The following is a 27,039-nucleotide window of genomic DNA, read 5'->3' on the forward strand; positions in this document are numbered from 1 at the left end:
TAAAAAAGGTCAAATTGTTCATCACTTGAATAAAAAGGCACAACACTACTGGTGAATTGTCATGATTAGGGTACACATTTTCTAAATTATTTCAGTAAAAAGTAGAACTTTGTAAAAATCAAGAACATGAAAACTAAAACTGAAAATATGAAACATCTTAACTAAGGGAAATAAAGAAGGCACATGCAGCTAGAGCCAATCCTGTGGATTTTGCTGCAACGGAATTTGGTAATCTTCCCTCATCTTTTCTTAGGAAGAGTCCTTGGTACACAGGTAGATTGATGAGAACCAAAACCCCACTAAGAAGAACTTGCAATCCCATTGCATCAAAAATTCTGAGACCCTCTTCATTGATGAACACTTGCTTGAAGAACATGCCAAGAAGGCAAAACAAATTGAGCAATGCAAGTGTTGCTAGCAGAGTGAGCATTGGGGATGGGTTTCCAAACTCCATGATTTCTTTCTCATATCGTTGGGAAACTTCTTCTTCTGCTACCTTTGCAGATACTACAAAGCTTGATTCTTGAAAGCCAAAACACTTCAAGATCGTATCAACAAAAGCAAAGACGTAAGAGCTTGTTCTCTTGTACAGCCATATCCGTAGCTCATTCCACCAACCCTTTATCGTGCCTCCTGACCACAAAAACTCCATCAAGCAATAAGAGGAATCGCCAAGAATCACATATGCAAAAGGTATGAACCATGGACTTGACATCTGATCAATGCAACAAGGTAAAATTGTGATGCCATGTCAAAAACTAAAAACACAAACATTCACATGATTTTATCTAATATCTTAAAAGAGAGATTCAGTCCTGTGAATAAGGTCTCTCACATCACATTCATACCTGTGGAAACAAGGGAATGCCTTTGAGGAGATAGAGTGAAGGGATGATGCAATAATATAGAGTTGGCCAACTTAAAAACACCCATAGGTTATAGTAACAATATGCCATTTGGAGGCCTGGACTGATGAATCCATAAGCATACCATGCAGGACTGTGCTTGGAAAGCAAAATTTGAAAGCATCCTTCAGACCATCTCTTATGCTGAACTAGTGCTTGTGGCAAGGTGTTTGGAGCTACACCTAAGAATGCTCTCTTTTGAGGATTATAGAACACTGATTTCCATCCTCTGCATTTAATAGACAATCCTGTCATAACATCCTCTAATGAACAACCATATAGCAGTCCCATCTGCAATCAAATATTCATATATCTTCAATAGATTAGCCATTGTTACACTATTATAGATAACTTCTTTGTTATCGTGAAAAAAACTATATATCTAAATTATGTATTAAGAAAGTGATGTTTATTTTCTTAAAAGTTGACTTTAAGCCTAATTCAATCTTACAAAATTAACTTGTTAGACGAGGTTTTCATCCACTTATATATTCTAAATTCAACTTATCTCTAGTTAATGTAAAATCTCCAACATACCCCACCGAGACATATGCATCTCGAGTGTGAGACTAGACATTAATAGGTGTCCAACAAACAAAAAATTTTAGTAGGATAAACTTTGAATGACTTTGATACCATCTTAAGAAATAGACTCTAAGCCTGACCCAATCCAACAAAATTGGCTTGTAAAATGAGGTTTACACCTACTTATATACTCTAAATTCATCTTATTTCTAGTTTATATTGTATTTCCAAACACATTTATTTATTAATTTTAAATATGATACAATCGCTATCACAAGGAGAAAGAATGTGACCTCTTTTCCCCATAAAGTGTTTTTCTCAAAGGTACAACTAGCAAGAGCCTTTGATTGTTCTTCCCGTTCATCCAAGCTTGCTTCTTTCATATCACCAATATTTTTGTATTCATTCCAATCTTTCTTGTATCGGTGACTGAGCTTTCTCCCACACAGTATCTCTCTTCTGTGAAAGCAGCCAGTTCCAATATACAAAGGCCCGCCAAGTGAATCCAAACCATGGAAATCCACCTTCAATGTTCAAAATTCAAACCATCACAAACTTTCATTTAGGTAATCTACATAGCAGAGTGCCCTTTTGTCAAAGAAAACAATGCAAATTAATCATGAACAACTTTGGTTTGATAAGCAAAAATCATCAACTAATTTACCTCATAAACTACTCGTAGAGCACCACCATATAGATCATTCTTCGTTATATTCTCAAAACACTGTGGAGTCTGCACATAAGCAATCTCATGACCCTTATCTTCGTCCATTAAGAAGCAGAGAGCATCCCTTAGAGATTGAGAATTGTTTGAGTACATGTCACAATCTACATTAAGGATAATTTCCCTGTTGCTAATCATTGATGACACTCTTATCTGCATTTAGGACCAAAAACACATAATACAACAAATGATTAATTTCACAGCATCATGCACAAACCTTATCATAAATGTTAATAAATGAAAGGTATATACAACACCAATGAATTCATGGCTCCAGCTTTGAAATTATGTGCAACTTGAGGTCTCTTCTCACGAGCCAAATATACCAATAGGGGCATAACATTCCCATCTACATCTTTGGCAATCGAGTCCTTTTCATGTAGTAATATCTATAAAGAAAGTAATGCATATTATACTTGGCATAAGTATAGCAGTACACAAAGAAAACATTAATATTCAAACATTACTTTTAATATTATAATATTAAGTTAAGTGAAGTATCATGTTAGCCTCTATAAATAAAAATTAAATATTAGTTAATGAGACCAATGAGGAACATTAAATATTGTTAAAATTATACATTGGTTATGAGAAGAGGTAGTTTAATAAACCAAAAATGCATAGGAGAAAGTGTAGTACTTGAAGAATTGTGTCATGGTCTCTTCGAGAGGAATATGAATCCCACTGTGAAAACCCTTTATGCTTTGAGTGTACTTCTTTTGGTACTCTACCCATCTTTGCAGCATTTTCTATTCGACTTTCCATATCTTGGTACAATTTCTGCACTTTAATTCCATATATTAATGATTTGTTTTATGGTAATTTTTTGCATATGTCAAACAGTTTGTAATCATTAATCAAATCAAAAAAGTGGATAAGGTTTATGAAAAGTTCTTGCCAGTCTTTTATAAGATAAAAATGATATTTTTTTCAAACTTTTTGTATATCTTATTAAATTTACTATAGTAGACCTAGTGATGAGGTAAAAACACTTGATTTAAGACTATCTTTACTGAAAAAAAGTTATAAAAGATCAAATAAAATAGCAGAAAAGAAGTGACCTTGATGGTGAGCAACTCATTGGCATGAGCATTTGGGTGAGTAGACGAGTGAATAGTTTTGAAATAAGCAGATGGTGAGGTGGGATCCACCTTGAAATTCCTGCAGAATGGAAGCCATTGTTTTGCAAAGGTGGAAGCTTCTAAGAGAGCATAGAAGGTAATATCTGAAGCAGCATCATCTGAAAGATACACACTGAGTTTGTGTGGTGGATAATCATAAGCCATAAGTGATAGCACTGTGTTAATAACCATCACTGGTGGCTCAATTTCTGGATCTGCTGTGCACACAAAGATGTCCACTTTTGGTAACACCTTCTCATATCTGTTTCAACAACATACACTTTATTTCTCTGTTTTATACTTCTCTATGGAGTTTCACTGTACTAAGAAGAAAGCTTAAAAGGAAAAAGAAGAAGAAATATTATATATACTTGTTTTATCGGTTTAGTTTCCTATGAAGCCGATAAGTTTAAAAGATTTGGTTTTAATTTTATTTTCATCAATCATATACACATATTAAGTATATAAATTTCTCGTTTCAAAATTAAAAATTGATATATATGTATTTTTAATTTTAGTATTTGATTATAAATTGGCGAGTCCATAAACAAAAAAGTATAATGATTTTGATGGCACACCACTATAAAGAAAAATCAAATGAAAAAGGTGTTTGTGTTTTTTGGTTTAAGAACACACAGCGTTTATTGTGCTTATGTCTTGATGAAGGGTATCCCCACATGACAAAATGCTCCAAATGGGTACCTAATTCACCTTTTCTTCCGTAGACAAAATCTATCTATCCTATAACATTTCATAAACTTTACACCTCACACTGCCTATATATGGCAAAGCCTGACTAAAATATAAATAAATCATCTTGTACTTCAAAAATGAACTACTATTAAAAAAGTTGAACAAATTTAAAGAGATGGAAGAAGTTTAGATTTTTGGAAATTTTACATGGTTCTTTTTAGAGTTTCCAGCACAAGGGATGAAGTTAGCTTACCTCAGTGTCACAAAACATGTTTATAAGATGAAGTGGAATCTCAAACAGAAGAATTTAGAAGAAAAAAATGAGTAAAGTAGTGAAAAAAGGTGTAGAAGTAGTGAGTGCATGGTGTACCTTTGAGATAGCCTTTGTCTGAAAGGTTCCCTGAAGAGAGGATTCCATCTGAAGGGGTGTCTGAGAAGCCAATAAAGACCAAACCATAGTTCAGCAAAAAACAAGCCAATCCAACCCCATTTCCCATCTTCACTTTCTCTGGGTATGTGACTCACTCTGAAAACCCAGATGAAGCAAATCCCCACAAACAATGACAAAGAAAAAACCTTGTAAAAGACTCTTCCTTTGGCCCTCTTTGTCTCAAACAATGGAGAATACTCCATCTCTGCCATATCTTCTGTTACTTTCTACTCTCTACTTTCTTAACTCTTCCACTATTTATGCAATACACAACACATTGTTATGGTGAAGAGCCATGGTTGTAGAGTTTGATGTTCATATGATTTTTGTGTGGTTGATATTGATATTCAGATATTAGTCAAATCAAAAACAATTGTACTTACTTCACTTACCTCAAAATGTCTATTCCTAGCAAATGAGATACAAGAATTCTAGGAAAGTTTTTACCTCAACTTCTTCAAAGTTTGGATCTTTATTGATAAGTGACAAGACAACCATGTTTGCTCCAAGAAAGATAACAAAAAATTGCTGAAGTCCGTTTTTAAAAATATTTTTCCTTTATTTCTCCTATAGAAAAACCCTCTCTTCTCTATTTTTCATTAATGCTAAGAAAGGCCGGAAGGTTAACATTTTATATGATTTAGGTTAAATCATTTCATAGGTCCCCATTGTTGTAATGAAATCTCAAGTAGGTCCCCTCATTTTTATTTGACTCAATTGAGTCCCTATTTTTGAAAATTCGATGCAATTGGTTCTCTTTCGTTAGTTGACCAGTAACCGTGCTAATTATGTGCCACGTGTCAGCACGTGGTTTTTTTTTCTTTTTATTTTTATTTTTCTTTTATAATTTTTTTAAAAAAACTTAAAATTGCCACGTGTCAATCTGAAATTGTGCCACGTGGCAGAGACAGTGTGATGTGGCAGTAGCAGTGTCACGTGTCAATATTGGATGTGAAAAGTCTCAAAGTCCCCGTATTTATTATTTTGTCTCAATTTGGTCCTAATTTTTTTAAAACTGAATCAATTTTATCCCTATATCAGATTTAATTTTTATATAAATTTACAATGGTATTTTTATTATAATTGATATTTTTAACAAAATTAAATTTATTTAAATGTATATTTTGCACTAATATTTATTTAAATTTTATTTTAAATATTTATATATCCATAATTTATAGATAAATGTTAGAGTTGCTTTAAAAATAAAAACTTTATAAATTCAAATATAAAATTTAAAAAAAAAATTATAACAATTCTAACATTTGTCTATAAATTATGGATATATAAATATTTGAAACAATATTTAAATAAAGTTCAATGCAAAATATACATTTAAATAAACTTAATTTTGTTAAAAATATCAATTATAATAAAAATACCATTGTAAATTAACACAGAGAAGGGCTACCTACTATGAGATATTTGAGATATTTGAGATTTTTAAATTTTAAGAATTTCATATATAAATTAGATTTCACTATGTCTTTAATTCTTATAACTTTAGATAAATGTAATTTTTTATTCAAATTGAAATAAGCTAACATTGAAATACACTGTTTAGTCTTTAATTAAGTTGTTGTCATTAATTAATGAAAATGGCTGTGAGGTTGAAAAGTAAATACACTTGTAATTCATACAAATTTTAATTAGGAAAGAAAGTTTAAATTCATTCTTTATTCTATTTAAAGAAGTTATTCGTAAACTTTAGTTTACCTGAATCATTTTGAAGTATAGTGGTAATCTAAATAACGTTGTACTGAGAGATAATTTATAGAATAAGATACAGTAATTCAATCATTGGTCAGGTAATAAAATTGATTAAATTATTTTGTCAAAATTATTTCTTAGTAATTTTTTGTAAAAATCTTGCAGTGATGCCTTTATGATGATGTGTTTGAATGATTCAATTAATCTAAACCAAATCTGATTGAGTGGATCAACTTTGAAATGTGACTATCCAATTCATATCCTACCATTCATTATTTAAACTTTTAGAGTGCAACTTCTCAGTTCAAGATATGTGCACATCATTTCAAAGCCAAAGTGAAACACGAGCACACTAATTGCTAACCAGCAACTTTTGTTATAAGTTTAATTAAATATTGCCAAAAAGTCTTCTGAAAGTACTTATTTTTAATCATTCAAATAAATTCACATTGGAAAACACTTGAATTTCTGAGACATTGTCGGTGAGATTTTTTAAGATATTATTTTTTTATTAATAAGATAATTATAAAATTTTTTTAATTTGGGCTCTAGTTAAGAATAATTAATATATATTAAATTTTGTGAAAGTTCATAGTTAATTATAATAATAAATAAAATCTGACTTAATAATCATTAGTTTAAATATCTTTTTGGTCTTCATTTTCGTAGTGTTTGTTGTGAATGATCCTTATTTTGACATAATGTTTAAACTGGTGATCATTTTTACCGAATGTTTAACATGATCCTCATTTTCGCAATTCGTGTTTTATTTTGTCATTTTCTGTAACGTCGTTTAAATCACTAACGGAGCATTGTACAGGTAGTATAGTTTGTATTAGGGTGTGTTACGTGTACTGTACAGGTGTGGTAATTAGATATTTGGGGATAAATAAGTGAGCTAGGGTTTTGGTAAGGAATGTTTAGACAGTTGGTGAGATTTGGCAATCTTGTTCCTCCATTCTCAATTGGTGTTGTTGCAATTTTCTTCTTCCTGCAATCCCATTATGTAGGTATGTTACGGTCCCAATCTTCTTCCTTTACCTCTGGTTGTAATCGTTAGAGGTAACCGTGTTGTATCACTTCGTGCACTGTTGGTGGTTCAACGAGAATTGGATTAACCCCGATTTATAGCGGATGAGCAGACTGTAACACCTGCTGAGACTGCATCAGATGCCCAAACTGTTGAGAATGCACCAACTGATGAAACTCAAACAACTCAATCACCAAGGAATGAAGTGGAGAGTCAAGCAGCACCACTACCAATACCAGAAGAACCATCTCAGCAGTTTAGGATGAAATTACAGATTAGGAGGAGGCCATCATAGCAGCTACAAACGTCTTAGTTATTTTTTGGAATTTCTGATGTAGAATTCATTATTGATGTACTGCATTTTAACGTTATGAATTTAACTTCTTCCAAACTTAGATCAATTTAATTTTTCCCAAGCTTAGTTCAATATCACTTACTTCAATGCTCAAATTAAGATGTCATTTTGAACATGTTGGGACTAATATCAATATAATCAAACTAATTCATTTCTTCATTTAACAATAGTACAAAACAGATTGGACTTTAAAAGATTACACATAATAATAGTACGAATAATACAATAACAACACAAGTGAACCATATTACTAATTGCAGCCTCTTCTCAACAACCCAGCAACCTTCAATGACTTCTCCAAATCATTAATCTGCCTCATTTGTGTCATGATGATGACATCCTTTTCATCAACACCACCATTTGAAAATGTTGCAGCTCACATTATTGGAACCACCACTTTGTAAATCAATAAACCAAAAATTAAAACCAATTTATTATTAACACAAAAATAAAAACAGATTGTATCCAAAAATTTTTACCAATATTCTTTGGAGTTCTTGCCATCCTCAAAGCTGACATCTCTCTGCAGCTACAAATCGGAGTTAATTCATTTCTCGTTGAACCACCAACAATGCACGAAGTGATACAACACGGTTGCCTCCAACGATTACAACCAGAGGTAAAGGAAGAAGATTGGGACCGTAACATACCTATATAATGGGATTGTAGCAACACCAATTGGGAATGGAGGAACAAGATTGCCAAAACTCACCAACTGCCCAAACATTCCTTACCAAAACCCTAGCTCACTTATTTATCCCCAAATATCTAATTACCGCACATGTACAGTACACATAACACACCCTAATACAAACCGTGTCACATGTACAATGTTCCGTTAATGATTTAAACGGCGTTACAGAAAATGACCAAATAAAACACGAATTGCGAAAATGAGGACCATTTTAAACATTCGGTAAATATGACGACCATTTTAAACATTCTGTCAAAATGAGGACTATCCGTAACAAACACTACGAAAATGAAGACCAAAAAAGTATTTAAGCCATAATCATTTATGTAATTTTTTTATCTTTAAAAAACAAAAATGCTTTTAAATATTGTATAACCACGTTTATATTTTATTTGGTGTTTACTCATAAAAATTAAAAAATAATTAAATAATTATATTTAATGTTAAAAATTAAAATATAATTAAATTATTAATTTGAGACTTTATTGAATTTCTTTATTCTAACTTGATAACCTTTTACAATATTTTTGTTACCTAAAAAAATCATGTATTAAAAAAATAAACAATATTTCAATATCTGAAATTATTAATTATAAATACATAAATTTAGTAATATAAAAAAATTAATTACCTAAACTTGTATATAGATCTTAAAATTTTTAAATTGCTTATTTTATATCTTAAAAATTTTAAAAATAACTATGTCTTTTGTAAAATTTGTTATATACATTTATATTATTTTTAATTAATTGATTTAATTATTTTTCAAATTTTAATATAAAAATAATAAAATTAATACACATTGATTATTTTTTAACTCGTGTTCAAACAACGGTTAGCTTTCTCCTAGTTATAAACTTTGTTTTTTGTGGGAAAATTGATTGTATGATTAATGGTTAGGTGAGAATCAATTGATTTATATCTCTTTTATTAATCAGAGAGAAATCTTTTATGATCTAATTAATTTCCAAAAAAAATAAATTTGTATCAAATTCGAACTAGTAACTAATCCCAATATTGAAATATTAAAAAGAGTAAGATAAGCAAAAAATCTCAAATATCCTTGATCATGAGACATATAATTATCACTATAAATAAGAACGAGAATGCCAACCGTAGTAATTAATATTAACATAATAGAAGTAAGTGAATCGATCAAGTACCCAAACTCTAAAGAAATATCAATATTTATGGTCCAAAACCATACATATTGAAAAAACGAACTATTCTTGATTTGATGAATAGACAAATCAAGCGAAAAAATCATAACTATAGTTAACAATAAGATACTAGGAAAAGTCCAAATACGGTGAATATTTTTCGTTGCAGTGGGAAAAAGTAGAAGTCCCACTCCTATTAACATCGAAACTGGAAATGGAATAAAAGGTACAATCCATGAATATTGATGTGTATATTCCATACAATAAAGAAAAAAAATTAGGATTCTAATGAATTTGGTTTCTTAGGTTTTTCTTTTATCTTTTTTGTAAAGTAAAGGAATGGTTTCGGTTAATAACAAAGAAAGATAGAATTTAATAAAATAGAATAATCGATTATTCATTATTCTGACTCTTTGGACAATATTTTTTGAACATTGGTTTAGTTCATTAAATTTAACTTAACTAATTAAGTTTTTATTACAATAAGAAATAGCGATTTGGGAAAAACTTTCTAAAAAGTATTATATTCTTATTATAAATATAATAAAAATAATAAAAAATGGAAATTCAAATATATAAAATATATGTCTAATTAGAGATAAACTTAATTTTAATTTACCGCAAAATGTCTTTCACATAAAATTCTATAACAATAAAAAACTATACTAATTCTATGGCAGTTCCAAAAAAGCGCACGTCTATATCAAAAAAAACTTATTCGGAACACTTTATGGAAAACTAGCATGAGACCCGTGCATACGCACGGGTCGTGTTTTTCTCGTTGTATATAATAGATTTTATTGTTAGTATAAATAAATTAATAATTTGAATAATAATTATTATTAAGTGTAATTATATAATGATTAATTTCATTGTTTAAATATATTATTGAGTTATTTAACTATTACAATTTGTAATAATAATAAATTGTTATTAAAGTAAAATATAGATATATTATATAATATGATTTTGTATAAATTAAATATAATATAAAATTGATGTTAAAATTTTTAAAAAGAAACATTGTAAGTTATATTAAAATAAGATGTGTACTTTGTATGATATATTAGAATAAGATGTGTATGCATGAGTCGTTATTAAGGTAAAATATAGGCATATGATGTTATATGGTCATGTGCAAAATATATACAACATGAAATTGATGTTAAAATTTTTAAATAGAAATACATGTAGATATAAATACATGTATATTACATTATAATAAAATGTGTATCCACATATCGTTGTTAAAGTAAGACGTAGGCATATTGTGTAACATTGTCTCATATAGATTAAATACAACATGAAATTGATGTTAACATTTTTAAACAAAAACACATGTACATATAAACACTTTAATGTTATATTAAAATGAACTATGTGTATGCAGATATCGTTATTAAAGTAAAATGTAGATATATTGTGTTATATGGTCTCATACAAAATATATATAAGATGAAATTTATGTTAAATTTTTTAAATAGAAACACATATAGACACATGTATATTATATTAAAATATAATGTGTATCCATGGGTCCTTGTTAGAGTAAAATGTAGGCTTATTATGTAATAATATCCCGTATAAAATAATACAACATGAAATTGCGTTATAAACACATGTATATTATATTAAATGAAATGCATATGCACAGGGTCCCGTAGAAAATAAATATAACATGAAATTGTACAAAAATAAAATATAATAAATCTTTCTGATTTTCAATAAATACAAATTCAAGCTCCATTGAGTATTAAAATAATAATGTTGATAAATAAAGAAATAAATTAAAATAAAATAAAACAGTTCATTATATTTATAATAACAAATAATAATAATAATAATAATTGGACAAAAATATTAAAATGATATAAAATTATAATATCAATAATAATAATAATAACGATAAATATATTGCAAATTAAGAAAGATAATGTAAAGATAATTAAATATATTGACAAAATATAATTCTACACATACTTTTTGGATATCGTCAAAAAAATTAAAAATATTTAAATAAGTCAACAAATAAAAATTTATGAAGTTAAAATCTTCATTCACAATCAAAAAAATTTAAAATAATTAATGAAATCAACTAATTCATAAAAAAATCTTTATAAATTAAATATGCAATTATTAATTATAAATGTATAAATTTAAAAGATTTCAAAACCTATGAAATAAAAAAACAATCAATCCATAGATAGAAAATTAAAAACAATTAATATAACTAATTGGTAAATTAATAAAAAAATTTAGAAATAAATCTGATTGGATTTTAACCCCTGAAATATTCTCAATATAATTCAAAATAAAATATATTTATCGATTCAAATAATAATAACAAAATAGTAATTATAATAGTATAACTAATTACCGATTAAATTTGCTTTCATAATTAAAAAAATTTAAAATAATTAATTGATAATTTTTTTAAAAAAATTAATCTTATTAATTATAAATTTATAAATCAAAAAATTTCAAAACTTATAAAATAAAAGAAATTCACTCACAATTAGTAACAAATCATATAATTATTAATTATATAAATCAATTCGTACGTACGCGTAAGAGCACAATTCATTGATAATTTTAGTATTACTATAAATAAGAAAATCTTATTATTATTATTATTATTATTATGTGTTATGATTTGGTTTTATTAATTTTATAATATTTTTATATTGAAGTATCAAAGATAATTAATATTACATTTAAATATGTTCTAGTATTTTTTCTTAGTATATTTAAAAAAAATTAATATAATTATTACTATATTTAAATAAAAAATTTATTTAAATATTTATATTCATGTGATATAATTATGTATAATTATATATACAATATTTAAATAAATAATTTGATAATACAACACATAAATAATTTTTATAACAAATTAACTAAAAATAAATTGTATAGGACTAAAACAACAGGCATAACTCATATAAGGGTAAACCAACTCACTAATAAATTTTAATCTTCATCATTTATTTATATGATAAAGTCTTCATTCATTATTTTGGTAAATTAACCATTTATTTATAGTTTTAAAATTCAAATTTTAATTTTATTTACTAAGAAAAAAAAGTGTCACAATACAATTTTTACTTTTCAGAAACAATAGTAAATAAATCACTTCATATCAATATGTCTTTCATTTTTTCATGGACAATTCTCCATGGAAAACAGGTTGTCACAACACGAATATAATTATAGTAACTATGAATTTCGCAAAACATAACGTGTTCATCAAAATATACAACATTACAAAATATATACTACATGGAGAAAAGGAAGATTTTCCTGCAATAGTTCTTGCTTTCAAACTTGTGGCCTAATTCATCACTTTAATTTAGTCATGAAATAGTCTAATTGTTATGTGGTTTTTTAAGTTCAAACAATTATATGATGTTTTCCTAAAAAACTGTTCTTGAACCTGATTCAGTTCTTTCTTTAACACGAAGAACACACATAGATTGTTAGATAGACTCATACCTTCTCAAGACATCCTAATATCTAAAGCACATTATAACTACATTTTCTGTTGACTATATGAAAATTAAAACTCATTTTCGCTATTTAACATGAATTTACAAAGCTCGAAGTTCAAAAATAGACAGAATTAGGGACACACCTGCAACTTGCAAGTGCTTTCGAATTCTTGGCTTATTGCATTAGAAAATACGTAAACAATGTAAAAGCATTAACAATGTTTGTAACAATCACATTACTTTACAGCATTAAAAGCTTTTTCATTACGGCAATATATTTTTACGGGGAATTCAAAAAGCTTTTTTTTAACAAATATAAACGTTAGAATAATTTCAAAAAGCTTTTTCTGTAACAAATATAAATGTTAGAATAATTTCAATTAACTGGATTCAACGACTCTTTTTTAAATACAAAAATATGAATATAAAATTGATATAGAATATAAGATTCAGTTATGAATTTAGGATATTTACATTCTATATTATGATATTTACATTCTATATTTAATAGATTCTAATAGAATTCTTTAAAATTATTTTATTGAATGTTTAGTAAACAAATATTGTGTTTTAATTGATTCTTTGAATCTCGACAATTGACTAAAATTGGGTTATTATGGTTTCGAGTAAGCCGCTATGGTGAAATTGGTAGACACGCTGCTCTTAGGAAGCAGTGCTAGAGCATCTCGGTTCGAGTCCGAGTAGCGGCATCTTATCTTCTAAAAAAAAGTTCCTATAAAGAATTATTATTTCTATTCCAAGTACTTATATTTTTTCATTCTATATGGTATTTTCCACTTTAGAGCATATATTAACTCATATATCCTTTTCGGTCGTATCTATTTTAATTTCAATTCATTTGATAACCTTATTATTAGGCAATGAAATCATAGGATTATACAATTTGTTCAAAAAAGGCATGATAATAACCTTTTTTTGTATCACAGGATTGTTAGTTACTCGTTGGATTTTTTCAGGCCATTTACCATTTAGTAATTTATATGAATCATTAATATTTCTTTCATGGACTTTTTCTATCTTTTATATGGTTCTTTGCTTAAAAAAAATGACTATTTCAATACAATAATAACACCAAGTATTCTTTTTACCCAAGGCTTTGCTACTTCAGGTCTTTTAACCGAAATGCATGAATCCTTAAAATTAGTGCCTGCTTTACAGTCCCATTGGTTAATGATGCACGTAAGTATGATGATATTGGGTTATACAACTCTTTTATGTGGATCATTAATATCAGTGGCTATTTTAGTCATTACATTTCAAGAACTCATACAAATTCTTGGTAAAAGCAAGACTTTGTTTTTTTTTAATGAATCCTTTTCTTTTGCTGAAATCAAATATATGAATATGAATGATAAAAAGAATATTTTACAACAAACTCCTTTTCCGTTTTATTCGTCTTATAGAAATTATTATAGATATCAATTTATTCAACAATTGGATCGTTGGGGTTACCGTACTATTAGTCTAGGTTTTATCTTTTTAACAATAGGTAATATATCTGGAGCAGTATGGGCTAATGAGGCATGGGGATCATATTGGAATTGGGATCCAAAGGAAACTTGGGCTTTTATTACTTGGACTATTTTCGCAATTTATTTACATACTAGAAAAAATAAAAAATTGGAATATAGAAATTCTTCAATAGTGGCCTCCATGGGCTTTCTTATAATTTGGATATGTTATTTAGGGATAAATCTTTTAGGAATAGGACTACATAGTTATGGTTCATTTACACCTAATTAATTCAAAAAAATTCACAAATATTGGGAACATTCTATAGAATAAGAAAAAAAACTCCCAATAAAATGATTAAGACCCCATTGAATCAAGTAATGTAATATTGATTCAAGGGGTTCTCACAAACAACAAAAATATTCAATTAGAATTCAATTTCATTTTTATGTAATTAAGAAAATATAAAAAGAAATCCATTTTTTTTATTGTGCATCGGATTGATTTCTATTTTTTCTTTTTCATTTATTCCCCAAAACTATCTATAAAAAATGAGAGATAATAGCTTCAACCTTGTCAGCCGAAAATGAAAAAATAAAATCTGGATAAATGCCAATACTTATTACGAGTTTAAGGATAGAAATTGAAATAAATAATTCTCGTGGCCCCGAATCAAAAAAATAAGAATTTTGTTTATTAAAAAGCTTGTATCCATAAAACATTTGACTTAAGATAGATAATAAATAAATAGGAGTTAATATCATTCCAATTGCAGTTACAAAAGTTATGAGTATTTTTGTGATGAAAAGATATTTTTGATTGGTAATTATTCCCAATAATACTATAAATTCTGCAACAAAACCGCTCATGCCCGGTAATGCAAGAGAAGCCATCGATAAGGTAGTGAAAATCGTGAATATTTTTGGCATTGGGATAACCATTCCACCCATTTCGTCGAGATAAAGAAGACGTAGTTTATCATAACTAGTTCCCGCCAAGAAAAAAAGGGCAGCACCAATAAATCCGTGAGAGATTATTTGTAAAATAGCCCCATTCAGCCCTGTCTCGCTTATAGAACCAATTCCTAAAATTAAGAAACCCATATGAGAGACTGAGGAATAAGCTATTCTTTTTTTTACATTGCGTTGACCAAGAGATGTTGAAGCTGCATAGATTATTTGAATGGAACCTAATAACATTAACCAGGGACAAAATATAGAATGAGCGCGAGATAATAATTCCATATTAATTCGAACCAACCCATATGCTCCCATTTTTAATAATATTCCGGCTAAAAGCATACAAGTGCTGTAATGCGCCTCTCCATGGGTATCAGGTAACCATGTATGTAAGGGTATAATTGGTGATTTGACAGCAAAAGCAATAAGAAATCCCATATAGAAGATTATTTCCAGTGCCACGGGATATGATTGATTAGTTAATGATTCAAAATTTAATGTTGGTTCATTAGAACTATAGAAACCCATACCCAGAATTTCCAGTAATAAAAAAACAGAACTTCCCGCAGTGTACAAAATAAACTTTGTAGCTGAATACAAACGTTTTTTTCCACCCCACATAGATAAAAGCAGATAAATGGGAATTAATTCTAATTCCCACATGATGAAAAAAAGTAAAATGTCTTGAGAAGAAAATGTTCCTAGTTGACCACTATACATTGCTAACATTAGAAAATAGAATAATTTAGATTCTCGAGTAACCGGTTGAGCTGATAACGTAGCTAACGTAGTGATAAATCCCGTTAATAAAAGGGGTCCTAGAGAGAGTCCATCTATTCCGAATATCCAGTAAAAGTCAAAAAAATGGATCCATTTATAATTTTCTGTCAATTGGATTAGTGGATCATCTAATTCGAAATGATAACAAAATACATAGGTTATTAGAAGGAGATCTATGAAACATATACAATAAGTATACCATTTAATTGTCTTATTTCCTTTATGGGGAAATAAGACAATTAAAGAACCTCCGACTATCGGCAAAACTACAACTGTTGTTAACCAAGGAAAATAATTCGTGATAAAAATAAGATATACTTAGACTACAAAAACCCGGGCTCAAAATATTTTTTTATTTTGAGCCCGGGTTTTTGCCAGTAAAAAAAGTACTTGTATGCGGTTCTTTTTGAAACGTATCAATAAGCTAGACCCATGCTTCGAGTTGTTTCATGCCATAAATAAACTCTAACACTTAAGAAATCCGTCGGACGGGCGGATTCACACCTCTTACAAATGCACTTAAAATATCGTGAGAAAGCTCTTGATCTCCTTTCTTCCATAGTTATTTTCACAAAAAAACAATGACGAATCTTCACCAAAATTTTTGAGAGAGCCAAAATAATATACTCAAAATTTATATATTTAATATTATTTGACTAATTTAATAAAAATGAATACATAATCTAGTACATATATAATTATCAAAGAAATTACACAATCTAAAGGAATGTCTATCGTTTTTTCATATTTTTGAACTCGTGATAATTGAATTATAATTAGATTTTTCAGTTAACTTTTTTCGATGTAAATAATCATATTATCTGCAAAATATTCATCTTCCGTTTTATTAACATACATTTGATTCAAAAAATATTCACAAGCTTTCATTTCATTGTTATGCGATAAATAACCATATTATCATGTTTTCATCTTCACCAGTAGTTTCTCTATCAATTTTAAAAACTAAATTTATTCTTTTGTTTTTCATTAATATACCTATTTAAAAAATAAGTTTAAGACTAAAAAATAATTTATCATAATCTAATCAAAAGTTGAGAGATATAATTACTAAAAAAAAACTATGATAATCAAGTTACAATTAAAAATTGACTATGAAAAATCACATAGTACATTGTTTCTTCTTCTATATTAATAAAAAAATAATATACAAAAAGGTCATGAGATAAAAAATAATGTTAAATATTAAACAAATAGTTCACTATCAAGTGAGATAAGAGAAAATTACTTTATTTATTTATTTAACAATGGAAGAGAAAATATAAAAAGATGAGGATAGAAATACTGAGTTTATGCCTAACCTTTTTTTAGTAACAAAAGAAAATAAATAAACATAAAAGAAAAATACAACATATGAAAAACTCAAAAGACAATAGGAGAGAAAATAAAAAATATCTTAATAATTTTGTTTTCTTATATATTTAATTTTATATTTTATTATTTATTATTATACTTTATAAAATAAATAAAAAAATATTTAATTTAATTTTTATTAATTATTAATATAGTATTATTTAATTTAAAAATATATAAATAATTTAAAAATTTTTAAAAAATTTCAAAAAATTAAATGCAAAATAATGAAAAAAATAATAAAAAAATTGGGGGAGAGGGGCCGTGGCACCCGCCTGCCCCTTGCATCCTCCGTCACCGAAAAAAACTCTCTTTTATATATATGGTTTTGCAATCATTCAAGTTCTTCTCATTTTACAAAATGGTATCAAGAACTCGTTGATTTTAGGAGTCTTTAGTGAAAAATTTTTATACAAACCAGAAAAAAAAATCCATAAAAAAGATGACATCAAATAACAATTCTTTACCTCCACTCCTTTTTTTCAAGAGAGAATTATGATTTGTGGGTTGTAAAAAATAGAATTTACACTACTAAAAAAATCCATATTTTCTGTCAATTTTATTTTAAATTTTTTTTGTAGGAAATACTTACTAATTTTCTTGTAAAAATAAATTTGCAAGAAATTACTACCAATTTTCTGGCAAAATATTTTGTATAAAACACTTTTTGCAACAAATTTTGTAGAAAATACTTGCAAATTTTATAATTTTGTAGAAAATGATTACCCATGAAGGAATTATCTATCAATTAAAATTCTTAGAAAAAATGGAAGAAAAAAGTATTTTCTTGCAAATTTTTTTAACAAATTTGCAAAAAAAAAATCTCATGTAATATGAGAATTTCTAGTGGTATTATTTGAGAGCTTAATCTTTGTGGAAAATGGAAGTAATCCAACTCCTTTATCAGAGAACCCAATAGTTGCTCAAACAAGGTTCCATAGTGGCAAAGGAAGGAAGAGCATTTGCCATTATACATGCAACAAGAAACAATGATGTTTTTATCAAGATATTGGATCTTATGATAGCAAAAAAGGCTTGGGACAAGCTCAAAGAGGAGTTTCAAGGTAGTGAAAGAATAAGGAGGATGAGGATGAAGGTGTTGAATTTGAGAAGAGAATTTGAAGCAATCAGAATGAAGGAATCTAAAATAGTAAAGGAATTTTTTGACAAACTTTATAAAGTAGTTACTCAAATCATATTTCAAAATGAAGAACTTAAAGATTAAAGAGTTGTGGAGAAAATTTTGGTGTTTCTTTTGCAGAGGTTTGAGTCAAAAATCTCGTTTCTTGAAGAAAATCAAGATTTTTGTCAGATTTCATTTGTAGAACTTGTGAATGCTTTGCAAGCCACTAAGTAGAGAAGATCACTAAAAATGAAAGAAAATGTTGAAGGTGTTTTTGTGTCTAACAATAAAATCAAACCTTAAACTTTTGTTTGGATGAGGGATTTCAGCAATTCCAATAAATTGAAATACCTAGTAATTAAATTACTTGCAATTGAATTCTCTTCATTTCTTAAATAATTAGTTTGGATGAAGTAATTGAAATATCTTAAATTTCAATGTTATTGTTTGGATAAAGCAATTTATTTTTCATTTTCACGTAAACTCAACTCTACCTTTGAGTCTAATTTAACTTAGCTCGACTTTCAATTCTGGATCATTTGTCTCAACTTTTGGTTCAAGTCGACTCAAGTCGATTCGACCTCAACTGGTTCAACCTAGGTCGATTGAAACTAATTCGATCTCAGCCAATTCAAATCGATTTGGCTCGAGTTGACTCGACTCAACCTTCAATAGGGTAGATTCGTTTAAGCATTTAGTTTAGGTTGGCTTAACTCAACATTTGGCCTAGGCCGATCTAGCTCGACCTTTGGCCTAGATAGACTCGGCTTGACCTGCAACCAAGGTCGACTCGGCTTGACCTACAACCTGGGCCAACTAAGATCGGACCTTCAACCAAGGTTGACTTTGCTCAACCTTTGGCTAGGGTTGACCTGGCTCGACTTAGGACCTGGGCCGGCCTGACTCGACCTTCGACCCAAGCTTACTAGACTCGACCTTCGACCCGAGCTGACCAGACTCGACCTTCGACCCGAGCTGACCAGACTCGACCTTCGACCTGGGCCAACTTGTTCGAACCTTCAGCCTGAACTCACTCGTCTCAACCTTTTGCCCGACCTAGCTCGGGTCAACCTTCCACTCAAACTGATGGTCTATATGAGTTCATTTTTGGACATGTGATTTTTTCCTAACCAATGAACAATTTAACAACTTGGGAAATTTCAATTTCTTTATTTTTTAAAGATATTTCAAATTATTCTATTTTTGTTATTTGATATACCTTCTTAAAATTTCCTAATTTCAACTTCTTCATCCAAACATCTCATTTTCCTTCAAAGAATTTCAAACTCTTTAAATAAATGAATTACTCTCTTAAATTGTCTCACACAAACACATCATAAGGAATAAACAACTATGAGAAAAGACTATTTTGGTGGGAAGAAAGACAGTGAAAAAAAAGAAAATACATCAAATAAGGTTGGAAAGAGAAGTTTCCACCTTGCTCTCATTGTAGAAAAATAAAACCATATAGAACATTATTATTGTTTTAGACCTAGATTTTCAAATGTAGGGCCTGTAATCAACTTGGTCATAAAAAGTGTGTAAAAACAAGATAAGGTACCAAGGACAACAAGTTCAAGTTGTTGAGCACTGAGAGCATAATGAGGAGCCCTTATTTGTTACCTTTTGCTAATCTGCAAGTAGCAGCAAATAAGCTTGGCTAATAGACATGAGTCATATGGCTTATGATGCAAGTTTTTTTATGAAATTTTATCGCTCCTACTTCTCAAAAGTCATTATTGGCAACAAAGAAAGTGTTGATGTTAAAGGCAAATGAGTAGTTACTGTTGGAACTCCTTCAAGTATTAAATACATCTCAGATGTTTTATTTGTGCCTGATTTAAGTCAAAATCATTTGAGTGAGGGGCAAATACTTAAAAGGAATTATGCTCTACATTTTGAAAATATAAGATGATCCTTATGGATGTGAGATAATGTCTATAAAAATGAGAGGGAAAAACTTTCCTTTAGAATGGAAACAAACGATTGGGATAACTTTTCGAAGTAAGGTAGAAGCCTCAAGCCAAAAACAACTTGGAGTTGAATATCTTTGAGATCAATATTCAGAAATTCAAGAAGAAAATTTAGATGATTTTACAAGGATGAGTTGAGTGTTTTTTCTTAAAGAAAAGTCAAAGGTGTTTGATGTTTTCCAAAAGTTAAAGCTTATGGTTGAGAATGAGGCTAGATACAAAACATAAAAGCTCATATATGATAGTGGAAGTGAGTATACAATAAGGGAGTTTAAACAATTTTGTGAAAAGGTTGGAATTCAACATCAATTAAATGGTCATTACACACCACAACAAAATGGGACGAGGGAAAGGAAAAATAGGTCAATTATGGAGATGAAATATGTTTGCTCTTTGAAAAAGATCTTCCAAAGTCGTTTTGGACAAAAGTGGTTAATACCTCTACATACATGTTGAATATGATGTCTACCAAAGTCTTGAAAGGAAAAACACTTTTTGAAGCATGATATGGAAGAAAGCCTTCGATGGAGCATTGCAGTTCAGAAAATCAGATTGCAGACATTATGACCGAAGAACTCTACAAGATCAAGTTTGAAGTGTTGAGACGAAGTATCCAAGAAAAATTTGAAGGAAAAGCGTTAGGAAATGAGAATTTTCTAGATATTATGTTCTGTTTGTAATGTCATGCCAAGTTGCTATTAATTATAAACCTAATTTTGTGGAAAAGTTGGTTGTATGCCTAATGATTAGGTGAGAATAAGTGACAATATTTATTTTATGCAGATTTACATCTCTCTTATTAAAGTGTTGTAGCATATAAGCTACTCCATCCAAAATATTTTGAGAAGACTCGTGGTCATTCTTCTTCCATAGTGTATCTTCACAACAAAAAACTCTCTTATCTGTATCTCCTCTAGTTTTTCAACCATTGCAGTTTTTCTGATTTTATAACAGATATTACTAGTGTCGAAATTTCTGTTAAATCTTCTTACTAATATTTCCATTAAAAAAATTATTATAAAGAAAAAACTTTTTTGGAGAAGTCAAATTGCACTTGTTTACAACCATTTTCTATAAGAAATTAATTTTTTTTATTGGATTTCTTGTGTTGTTCCTCTACTGTACCTTTAAAATATATTAATTGACATTAATTTTGATGTTTTAAAATATATTAAAAATAATTATAGCATACCAATATTAATTATCAATGTACTTTTATCGTTCATCAAAAGGAAATAAGACTGAAAATATTCCGAAGTTAAAAGAAAACTAAAACCGAAAATATCAAACATCTTAACTTAAGGAAATAAAGACGGCACATGCAGCTAGAGCCAATGCTGTGGATTTTGCTGCAACAGAATTTGGTAATCTTCCCTCATCTTTTCTTAGGAAGAGTCCTTGGTACACAGGTAGATTGATGAGAACCAAAACCCCACTTAGAAGAACTTGCAATCCCATTGCATCAAAAATTCTGAGACCCTCTTCATTGATGAACACTTGCTTGAAGAACATGCCAAGAAGGCAAAACAAATTGAGCAATGCAAGTGTTGCTAGCAGAGTGAGCATTGGGGATGAGTTTCCAAACTCCATGATTTCTTTCTCATATCGTTGGGAAACTTCTTCTTCTGCTACCTTTGCAGATACTACAAAGCTTGATTCTTGAAAGCCAAAACACTTCAAGATGGTATCAACAAAAGCAAAGGGGTAAGAGCTTGTTCTCTTGTACAGCCATATCCGTAGCTCATTCCACCAACCCTTTACGGTGCCTTTTAACCACAAAAACTCCATCAAGCAGTAAGAGGAATCGCCAAGAATCACATATGCAAAAGGTATGAACCATGGACTTGACATCTGATCAATGCAACAAGGTAAAATTTTGATGCCATGTCAAAAACTAAAAACACAAACATTCACATGATTTTATCTAATATCTTAAAAGAGAGATTCAGTCCTTGACAACCATACTTGTGCTGTGAAAAAGGTCTCACATTCATACCTTTGGAAACAAGGGAATGCCTTTGAGGAGATAGAGTGAAGGGATGATGCAGTAATATAGAGTTGGCCAGCAAATAAACACCCACAGGTGATAGTAACAATATGCCATTTGGAGGCCTGGACTGATGAATCCATAAGCATACCATGCAGGACTGTACTTGGAAAGCAAAATTTGAAAGCCTCCTTCAGACCATCTCTTATGTTGAACTAGTGCTTGTGGCAAGGTGTTTGGGGCTACACCTAAGAAAGCTTTTCTTTCAGGATTATAGAACACTGATTTCCATCCTCTGCATTTTATAGACAATCCTGTCACGACATCTTCTACTGAACAACCATATAGCAGTCCCATCTGCAATCAAATATTCATATATCTTCAATAGATTAGTCATCATTACACTATTATAGATAACTTCTTTATTATAGTGAAAAAAGCTATATATTGAAGTCATATATAATCATGCATGGAAGATTAAAACTAAAAGCTAATTACTGATTACAGGACCACTTAAAAAAGTGAGGTTCATTTATCTATTAATCATGATCGTTTCAATATGATCCAATCACTATCACAATAACAAGAGCTTGAGAGAGGGCCAATGAGAAAGAATGTGACCTCTTTTCCCCATAAAGTGTTTTTCTCAAAGGTACAACTAGCAAGAGCCTTTGATTGTTCTTCCAGTTCATGCAAGCTTGCTTCTTTCATATCATCAATCTTCTTGTATTCATTCCAATCTTTCTTGTATTGGTCACTGAACTTTCTCCCACACAGTATCTCTCTTCTGTGAAAGCAGCCAGTTCCAATATACAAAGGCCCACCAAGTGAATCCAAACCATGAAAATCCACCTTCAATGTTCAAAATTCAAACCGTCACAAACTCTAATTTAGGTAATCTACATAGCAGAGTGCCCTTTTGTCAAACAAAACAATGCAAATTAATCATGAACAACTTTGGTTTGATAAGAAAAAATCATAAACTAATTTACCTGATAAATTGTTAGAAGAGCACCACCATATAGATCATTCTTCGTTATATTCTCAAAACACTGTGGAGTCTGCACATAAGCAATCTCATGACCCTTATCTTCGTCCATTAAGAAGCAGAGAGCATCCCTTAGAGATTGAGAATTGTTTGAGTACATGTCACAATCTACATTAAGGATAATTTCCCCGTTGCTAATCATTGATGACACTCTTATCTGCATTTAGGACCAAAAACACATAATACAACAAATGATTAATTTCACAGCATCATGCACAAACCTTATCATAAATGTTAATAAATGAAAGGTATATAAAATACCAATGAATTCATGGCTCCAGCTTTGAAGTTATGTGCAACTTGTGGTCTCTTCTCACGAGCTAAATATACCAATAGTGGCATGACATTCCCATCTACATCTTTGGCACTCGAGTCCTTTTCATGTAGTAATATCTATTAACAAAATAATGTATATTATACCAGGCATAAGTATAGCAGTACACATAGAAAACATTAATATTCAAACATTACTTTTAATATTATAATATTAAGTGAAGCATCATGTTAGCCTCTATATATAAAAATTAAATTTTAGTTATTTCGGACCTTTATTAATATATATATATATATATATATATATATATATATAATTTGTTAAAACTATACATTAAGTATCAGAATAGCTAGTTTAATAAAGCAAAAGTGCTTAGGAGAAAGTGTCATACTTGAAGAATTGTGCCATGGTCTCTTCGAGAAGAATATGAATCCCACTGTGAAAACCCTTTATGCTTTGAGTGTACTTCTTCTGGTACTCTACCCATCTTGCCTGCATTTTCTATTCGACTTTCCATATCTTGGTACAATTTCTGCACTTCAATTCCATGCATTAATGATTTGTTTTATGGTAATTTTTTTCGTATGTCAAGTACAGACAAACAATTTGCAATCATTAATTAAATCAAAAGTGGATAAGTTTTGTGGATGCCACATGCATTGGGATTCAATCTCACATGCATAGATGTGTACAAATTATTATGGGTTTGAAGCATTGATCAATGTTTACTCTTCAATGAAAAGTTCTTGCCATTCTTTTATAAGGTAAAAATGTTTTTTTTTTCAAACTTTTTTTATATATCTTATTAAATTTATTAAAGTTGACGTAGTGATGAGGTAAAAACACTAGATTTAAGACTATCACTACTACAAAAAAGTTATAAAATAGCAGAAAAGAAGTGACCTTGATGGTGAGCAACTCGTTGGCATGAGCATTTGGGTGAGTGGACGAGTCAATAGTTTTGAAATAAGCAGCTGGTGAGGTGGGATCCACCTTGAAATTCCTGCAGAATGGAAGCCATTGTTTTGCAAAGATGGAAGCTTCTAAGAGAGCATAGAAGGTAATATCTGAAGCAGCATCATCTGAAAGATACACACTGAGTTTGTGGGGTGGATAATCATAAGCCATAAGTGATAGCACTGTGTTAATAACCATCACTGGTGGCTCAATTCCTGGATCTGCTGTGCACACAAAGATGTCCACTTTTGGTAACACCTTCTCATATCTGTTTCAATAACATACACTTTATTTCTCCGTTTTATACTTTCACTGTACAAAGAAGGAAGCATGAAAGGGAAAAAAGAAGAAGAAATATATATACTTGTTTTAGCAGTTTAGTTTCCTATGAATTAGGCAGACGACGAGTTTAAAAGATTTGGATTTAATTTTATTTTCATCAATCATATATACATATAAGTATAGAAATTTCTCGTTTCAAAATTAAAAATTCATATATACGTATTGTTCATTTTAGTATTTGATTATAATTTGGTGAGTCCCTACTCAAAACAAAACAAGTATAATGATTTTGATGACACACCACTATAAAGAAAAATCACATGAAAAAGGTGTTTTCTTTTTTTGTTTTGTCTGAACACAGCGTTTATTGTGCTTATGTCTTGATGAAGGGTATCCACACAGGACAAAATGCTCCAAATGGGTAGGTACCTAATTCACTTTTTCTTCCATAGACAAAATCTATCAATCCTATAAAATTTCATAAACTTTAGACCTCACACTGCCTAAGACAAAACCTAACTAAAATATAAATAAATCCTTTTGTACTTCAAAAATGAATTTGTATTCAAAAAGTTGAACAAATTTAAAGAGATGCAAGAAGTTTAGATTTTTGGAACTTTTACATAGTTATATTTAGAGTTTCCAGCACAAGGGATGAAATTAGCTTACCTCAATATCACAAAACAGGTTTATAAGATGAAGTGGAATCTCAAACTGAAGAAATATAGAAGAAAAATATGAGACTATTTTTTAGTAACTGAAGTGAGTTGCGTCATATAATTCAGTTAAGTCATACTAATGATGCTATCCATGATCAATTAATCACAAGTTTTGTTATGGCTTTGGATGTTACTGAACTTGAATTGATGATAATGGGTAAAATTTGGATTACCTCAGTGTCACAAAACATGTTTATAAGATGAAGTGGAATCTCAAACAGAAGAATTTAGAAGAAAAAAATGAGTAAAGTAGTGAAAAAAGGTGTAGAAGTAGTGAGTGCATGGTGTACCTTTGAGATAGCCTTTGTCTGAAAGGTTCCCTGAAGAGAGGATTCCATCTGAAGGGGTGTCTGAGAAGCCAATAAAGACCAAACCATAGTTCAGCAAAAAACAAGCCAATCCAACCCCATTTCCCATCTTCACTTTCTCTGGGTATGTGACTCACTCTGAAAACCCAGATGAAGCAAATCCCCACAAACAATGACAAAGAAAAAACCTTGTAAAAGACTCTTCCTTTGGCCCTCTTTGTCTCAAACAATGGAGAATACTCCATCTCTGCCATATCTTCTGTTACTTTCTTAACTCTTTTACTATTTATACACTACATAAGACTTTGTTATGGTGAAGACCATGGTAGTAGAGTTCGAAGTTCGTACGATTCTTTTGTGGTTGATATTGATATACTGACTCATTTCACTTACCTCAAAATCCCTTTTCCTGGAAAATGAAAGGCCAGAATTCTTGGAAATTCTTTTACCTGAACTTCATCGAAGTTTGCATCTTTCTTGATAAATGGTAACCCTGTTTGCTCCAAGAAAGGTAACAAAACATTGCTGATGACCATTTTGAAAAATAGTTTTCCTTTATTTCTCCTATAGTAAAATCCTCTCTTGTTTAGTTTTCATTAATGTTAACAAAGGCTGAAAGGTTAACTTTTTATATGTTTTTCTACCGTTTTATGTTGTTAATGTAATACATGGAAGGGCCACCGACAATGACATATTTGAGATTTTTAAATTTTAAAAGTTTCATATATAAATTAGATTTCACTATGTTTTTAATTCTTACAATTTTAGATAAATGTAATTTTTTATTCCTATTGAAATAAACAAACATTAAAATAATTTTTTGGTCAACAAACAGTCAGTGGACAACTTCTAGTAGTTATCTGTATTTTCATAGGACAATGTTGAGATAAGCATTGCTTCTTTTTTCTTTCTCTTCTGCGTAAAACCATTTTTGTCTGCTTTTCATA

General features: G+C 29.6%; 2 protein-coding genes and 1 non-coding gene across 6 annotated transcripts; 1 reads left to right on the plus strand and 2 right to left on the minus strand.

Moving 5' to 3' along the window:
- On the minus strand, positions 1–26,699 carry LOC114188089 (cellulose synthase-like protein E1). Of its 3 annotated transcripts, XM_028076610.1 has the most exons (9): positions 26,349–26,699; positions 4,339–4,612; positions 3,216–3,537; positions 2,794–2,934; positions 2,412–2,543; positions 2,095–2,307; positions 1,724–1,954; positions 849–1,196; positions 1–715 (listed from the first exon to the last, which is right to left on the minus strand). In XM_028076610.1, exons 2-9 carry the CDS (start codon positions 4,608–4,610, stop codon positions 158–160), a joined length of 2,217 nt encoding a protein of 738 aa, XP_027932411.1. In that variant the 5' UTR covers positions 4,611–4,612; positions 26,349–26,699; the 3' UTR covers positions 1–157. The 3 variants fall into 3 exon arrangements, with proteins under 3 accessions (XP_027932411.1, XP_027932410.1, XP_027932412.1); XM_028076609.1 differs by lacking the exon at positions 26,349–26,699 and having other exon boundaries at positions 4,339–4,856; XM_028076611.1 differs by lacking the exon at positions 26,349–26,699 and having other exon boundaries at positions 515–633; positions 4,339–4,860.
- Positions 13,469–13,548, plus strand: TRNAL-UAG. The gene has a single exon. It is a non-coding gene; the product is annotated as a tRNA-Leu (tRNA).
- LOC114188088 (cellulose synthase-like protein E1) lies at positions 21,687–26,415 on the minus strand. Of its 2 annotated transcripts, none has more exons than XM_028076608.1 (8): positions 26,075–26,415; positions 24,730–25,051; positions 24,218–24,358; positions 23,814–23,927; positions 23,497–23,709; positions 23,126–23,356; positions 22,514–22,861; positions 21,687–22,368 (listed from the first exon to the last, which is right to left on the minus strand). In XM_028076608.1, exons 1-8 carry the CDS (start codon positions 26,344–26,346, stop codon positions 21,811–21,813), a joined length of 2,199 nt encoding a protein of 732 aa, XP_027932409.1. In that variant the 5' UTR covers positions 26,347–26,415; the 3' UTR covers positions 21,687–21,810. The 2 variants fall into 2 exon arrangements, with proteins under 2 accessions (XP_027932409.1, XP_027932408.1); XM_028076607.1 differs by having other exon boundaries at positions 23,814–23,945.
- Positions 26,700–27,039: the final 340 nt, after the last annotated feature.

The sequence above is a fragment of the Vigna unguiculata genome, chromosome 6, assembly GCF_004118075.2.
Source record: "Vigna unguiculata cultivar IT97K-499-35 chromosome 6, ASM411807v1, whole genome shotgun sequence".
In the NCBI taxonomy this organism is placed as follows: domain Eukaryota; kingdom Viridiplantae; phylum Streptophyta; class Magnoliopsida; order Fabales; family Fabaceae; genus Vigna; species Vigna unguiculata.

Coding starts and splice junctions, on each gene's coding strand:
- LOC114188089 (XM_028076610.1), bottom strand. CDS start 4,610: ATGGCAGAGATGGAGTATTCTCCATTGTTTGAGACAAAGAGGGCCAAA. Junction 2,544..2,793: donor ACCATGACACAATTCTTCAA/GTACTACACTTT, acceptor CTTTCTTTATAG/ATATTACTACATGAAAAGGA. Junction 1,955..2,094: donor CTCTACGAGTAGTTTATGAG/GTAAATTAGTTG, acceptor TGAACATTGAAG/GTGGATTTCCATGGTTTGGA.
- LOC114188088 (XM_028076607.1), bottom strand. CDS start 26,346: ATGGCAGAGATGGAGTATTCTCCATTGTTTGAGACAAAGAGGGCCAAA. Junction 23,357..23,496: donor CTCTTCTAACAATTTATCAG/GTAAATTAGTTT, acceptor TGAACATTGAAG/GTGGATTTTCATGGTTTGGA. Junction 22,862..23,125: donor ACACTTTATGGGGAAAAGAG/GTCACATTCTTT, acceptor ATTTGATTGCAG/ATGGGACTGCTATATGGTTG.